This window comes from Rhea americana, unplaced genomic scaffold, assembly GCF_003343005.1.
Source record: "Rhea americana isolate MKP2758 unplaced genomic scaffold, rheAme1 scaffold_24, whole genome shotgun sequence".
In the NCBI taxonomy this organism is placed as follows: domain Eukaryota; kingdom Metazoa; phylum Chordata; class Aves; order Rheiformes; family Rheidae; genus Rhea; species Rhea americana.
This window is the reverse complement of record NW_028186357.1, coordinates 7732243-7736739: the sequence shown is the minus strand read 5'-3', so window position 1 is coordinate 7736739 and position 4497 is coordinate 7732243. Positions and strand designations below refer to the sequence as shown.

The 4497-nt window shown below is 44.9% G+C and overlaps 1 protein-coding gene across 1 annotated transcript; it reads left to right on the top strand.

Moving 5' to 3' along the window:
• The first annotated feature begins 73 nt into the window (after positions 1-73).
• On the top strand, positions 74-3809 carry RRAD (RRAD, Ras related glycolysis inhibitor and calcium channel regulator). Its single transcript, XM_085306452.1, has 5 exons — positions 74-198; positions 279-650; positions 744-817; positions 1284-1488; positions 2898-3809. The coding sequence occupies exons 2-5, from the start codon at positions 296-298 to the stop codon at positions 3173-3175; spliced, it is 912 nt and encodes a 303-aa protein (XP_085162578.1). The 5' UTR covers positions 74-198; positions 279-295; the 3' UTR covers positions 3176-3809.
• The last annotated feature ends 688 nt before the right edge of the window (positions 3810-4497 follow it).

The window sequence follows — 4497 nt, the reverse complement described above, 5'->3', positions numbered from 1 at the left end:
GGCGGCGGCGGCGGCCGGGCCATAAATAGGAGCGCGGCGCAGCGCGGCGGCAGCGCTCGCTGGGAGCCGCGGCGGCAGCAGCAGTAGCGAGCGGGCCACCAGCGGCGGGACTCCCGCGCCCGAGGACTCCCGCTCTCCTCCGCGCACGTCCCGTGCCGAGCGGAGCCAGCCGAGCCGTCCCTGCGCCGAGCACCCGAGGTAAGGCGCTGCTCCGCGGCGCGGCCGCGCGTGGGGTGCCCGGCCCGCCGGGGTCTGACGCCTTCTCTCCCCGCCGGCAGCCGCACCCGGCGCCCCCATGACTCTGAACCGCGGCGACAAGCTGCGCTACCTGGACAAGCGGCGCGGCAGCATGCCCTTCTCGGCGCACCAGCACCTGCACCGGCGGAGCATGCCGGTGGACGAGCGGGACCTGCGGGCGGCCCTGCCGCAGGGCGAGCTCGCCGGCCTGGTGCGCTGCACCTCGTACAGCCCCGGCGAGGCGCACCGCGAGAGCTGGGCCTCCGACTCCTCCGACTCCGTCATCTCCTCGGGCAGCGACTCCGACAGCAACCTCTACAAGGTGATCCTTCTGGGCGAGCACGGCGTCGGCAAGACCAGCCTGGCCCGCATCTTCGGCGGCATCGAGGATGGCGCGGACGCGGAGGAGGCTGGTGAGGGCAGGGGCGTGCGGTGGGGGCTCCATGGGCAGCTGCGGCTGCCCAAGGGACGGGGGCTAACTCGGTCCCGAACATCCTCCCCTCTAGGAAACACGTACGACAGATCGATTGTGGTTGACGGAGAAGAAGCATCTCTCGTGGTGTTCGACATATGGGAGCAGGTACGTGCAGACATGAAGATTTTCTTTTGATTGGTTGGTAGTCCACTCTACCAATCTGGTGCACAGTTGTTCCATTTCTGTATATTTTTGATGTTACATATAGGGTTTGTTTTATGTTTATACTTGCAATTGACTTCTAGTTGGCAGGCAATTTCAAACCCTGAGGGTGACCCCTCATTGCCTTGAATAAGTGTGAGCAGCCCGAGAAATACTTGCCAGATGAGGGGTCGTGCTCTGATCTTTGCCAGACCTATTAGTATTTCTGGAAACAAGATAATGGTTTTGTAATATATGTTCAAATCAGGACATTTTTAAGAACGCTTTGGGGAGGTTGCTTTATTTTTACTGACTCTTTATAGTAAAGCTAAGACATATCTTTAGGGTGCTTGCAATAATTAAATCATTAGTTAGATGTACTGTTTAATAAATTTGCAATACAATAAATATATTTTGCCTTCTGTTTTAGGATGATAGTCAATGGCTTCAGAATCACTGTATGAAGATGGGAGATGCTTATATTATTGTATACTCAGTGACAGACAAAGTTAGCTTTGAAAAGGCTTCTGAGCTAAGAATCCAGCTAAGAAGAGCAAGACAAACAGAAGATATTCCTATTATTCTTGTAGGCAATAAGAGTGACCTGGTCAGATCCCGGGAGGTCTCTGTTGATGGTAAGAGACACTACTTGTAAAGTAATACTTAAAATAGCACCAAAGGCTGCAGAGGGTCCTGATCTAATAGAACTGGTTCAGCTTTGATATAGAAGAAGGCATATTTGAGAAATCAAGCAAACATGTCCATGCTGAGGGACTTTATACAACAGAATAGAGATGGAGATGGTAGTAGAAGAGCATTTCTGGCTGTACAGAGTAATGCTCCTAACTGCAGTGCAAGGGAAAGAACGCCTCAGAGCTGCAGCTTTAGCATATTGCTCTGTGTACAATTTATTTTGGGGCAATATGAACTGAAAAGGCTTGATTAAATGTTACATATGCAGTAGCACTTGCTAGTATCAAGATGTGATAGTCTCAGCTCTGTTTAAGGGACAGGAGGGCCATAGCATAAAACCCATCAAGCTARCTGGCAGCCTCTAAAGAGGCTGTACAATGGTCTTTCTACTAAAGCAGTTCCGGTACATTTGAGGTGAGCTAAAGGTACCAGGCTCACACAACTTGGAAATCTTTATGTACCTGTTCTACAGCTGTGGTCAGTCAGAGCTTTCTCAGCTAGTGCGTTTCTGAACTAGAGCACAGTAACCAGTCCCAACAGCACAGCATTAATTTCACTTAAAAACTTGAGTGTTTCCTTTACTGGGAAGAGTACTATGAAATATCAGTACCTTGATGCAAGAACAGCTGCAGTCTGGTTCTGCTGTGTCCCCTGTGTTAAATGTCCAGTAGTCTAAACAGGGAACTGATCAGAGCTCATCAGGAGATTGTTTTCAGGCTGGCAGTGCATGGTTGACCTGTCCTAGTGGTGATGCCATTGCTTTGCTCAGCTTTGTGACTTTGTCATTATTTACCACAAGCCAGATGTGGAAATTTGCAGTTCAGCAATGTTCTAGAGTTACATGCTTACCTCTGGAACATCAAGGACTGAGCATCTTCTATTCCGAATGCAGTCCTAACTAAATCCAGTGATCTACAACTTCATGACCCCTAGTGATCTGTTTAATGACTGGAGCTTTTGGACTGTTATTGCACTTCATTTGGAACTGTCTTGGAAATGGTACCTCACACTGTCTTTCCTATCAGAAAGCAAGTATGCATCTAAATCCCTCTCTTACAGCTGTTACAGATCTGAAATAATAGTGAGACACTCTGCCTATAGAGCTGCTGTTGCCTTATATTCAGAACTGATAGTCAAGTGATTTTTCTGACACCACCACAACAAAACCTTGAAAAGTAAAGGCTCAAAACCATCACTGCAAATATGAACCTTCCTATCATATAATAAAGCTCTCCTGTGGCATTAAAGGCACTCTCCTTACTTTTAAGTCAAATTTCAGTCTTCTCTGCGAGTCTAAATGAATAGAAAATGTCAGTTTCCACTCATCTCCCTGCTTTCTCTTTTGATCCAGAGGGCCGGGCCTGTGCTGTGGTATTTGACTGCAAGTTCATTGAGACCTCAGCTGCCCTTCACCATAATGTCAAGGACCTGTTTGAAGGTATTGTTCGGCAAATAAGACTGCGCAAAGACAGTAAAGAAGACAACGCTAGGAGAATGGCCAACACAAAAAGAAGAGAAAGCATAGGCAAAAAGGCAAAGCGATTCCTTGGGAGAATTGTAGCAAAGAACAATAAGAAGATGGCTTTCAAAGCAAAATCAAAATCTTGTCATGACTTATCTGTGCTTTAGAAGCTTTCAGCAAAGCCAGATGTTGCACATGGCTGCTGAATAAGCATTTGACTGTTTTGAGAAGCATATGGATGATCCTCATGGTGATGAAACGAATGACTATCCATTGAGACTCTTTAATGCCTTAAGGTGCGCAAGCAAGACTGGAAGTTGCATTACAGTATCTGCTTCATTGATACATGGTTTAAGCTTCAATATGTGCAAGTAAATGAACTAGCAAGTGGCTTCACGTGCCCACACTTTCATATATTGTGTACATATATTTTATGTCCTCTTGTCCTGTGGATACCAGAGATACAAAGATGAGAAAGGATGATGATAAAATGAATTATCACCACAGACWTTTCTCATTTGCAGAGTAAAACTTGAAAAATGTACGCAGGCTCGTACACTCTTTTTAGTATAAAGTAAGCAATGTTAAACTTTTTAAAATGGGGGGGGTAGGAGGAGTAGATCCATATTAGAATGGGAGAAAGCAAATTATATATATATAATTACATACAGAATAAATACCATTTTATGGAGTTAATTTGCACTTCCATTAGCTGTTATTCAATTAATTTGTTACTTGTTTACAGGTGGATTTTATAATAAAGTATTATTTCCTGTTATAATAAACTGTGCTTTTCTCATAGCATGGATAAAAGAGCAATATTTTTATACTGGCCTTTTTTCACAGTACAGAAAGTTACAGTCCTCAACTGAGCGATGCAAACTTACAGATGATAAACTTCTGGAATGGAATGAACCAGGAATACTCTGTCCATTCCTTTTTAGATAGCTTTCTAGAGGTAGACCCTACTTCTTTACCTTTATGAATATTCTACTATGACAACTTGTGTTGGGAAGCAGAGCAGGATCTGAACCTTTTTTACTGTTTGTCTTCAGCTGGAGCTCAGCTCAGCTCTGGTGGGAACAGGCCTCTGTATAATGCCTTTAGTTAGATAGAAGTCTTATGTCTAGTTACATTGACAAATTGAAGCCTATAGTGTTTTACTAAAGTCTTCTCCTATCTTGAAGGTTTTGTGTTATAGTCAATAAGCAAATGACTTCCCTCCCCTTTTCTGGTGGTAATGTAATTCCCTCATCCATTCACAGGTCTGTAGATACATTTTAGTGTTTTCAAGATCAAACCAGCTTGGCAAAGCTGTTTGAAAGAAGTGGAGGTAGGGACTCCAGTACGTGTTGTGACCTTCAATGCTATTATATTTTCCATATTTATTTTGCATTGTTAAAATTAATGCTTTTCCATAATTTTTCCCTGTTTGCTTTTCATGAAGTTAAAATGCTCAGCTAGCAATCATGTCTCAGTGAAACCCCTG

Bases quoted from the DNA above. Each gene is read 5' to 3' on its own strand.
- RRAD (XM_085306452.1), top strand. From the start codon at position 296: ATGACTCTGAACCGCGGCGACAAGCTGCGCTACCTGGACAAGCGGCGC. The intron at 651-743 runs GTGAGGGCAGGG...CCTCCCCTCTAG, and splicing joins CGCGGACGCGGAGGAGGCTG to GAAACACGTACGACAGATCG. The intron at 1,489-2,897 runs GTAAGAGACACT...CTTTTGATCCAG, and splicing joins CCGGGAGGTCTCTGTTGATG to AGGGCCGGGCCTGTGCTGTG.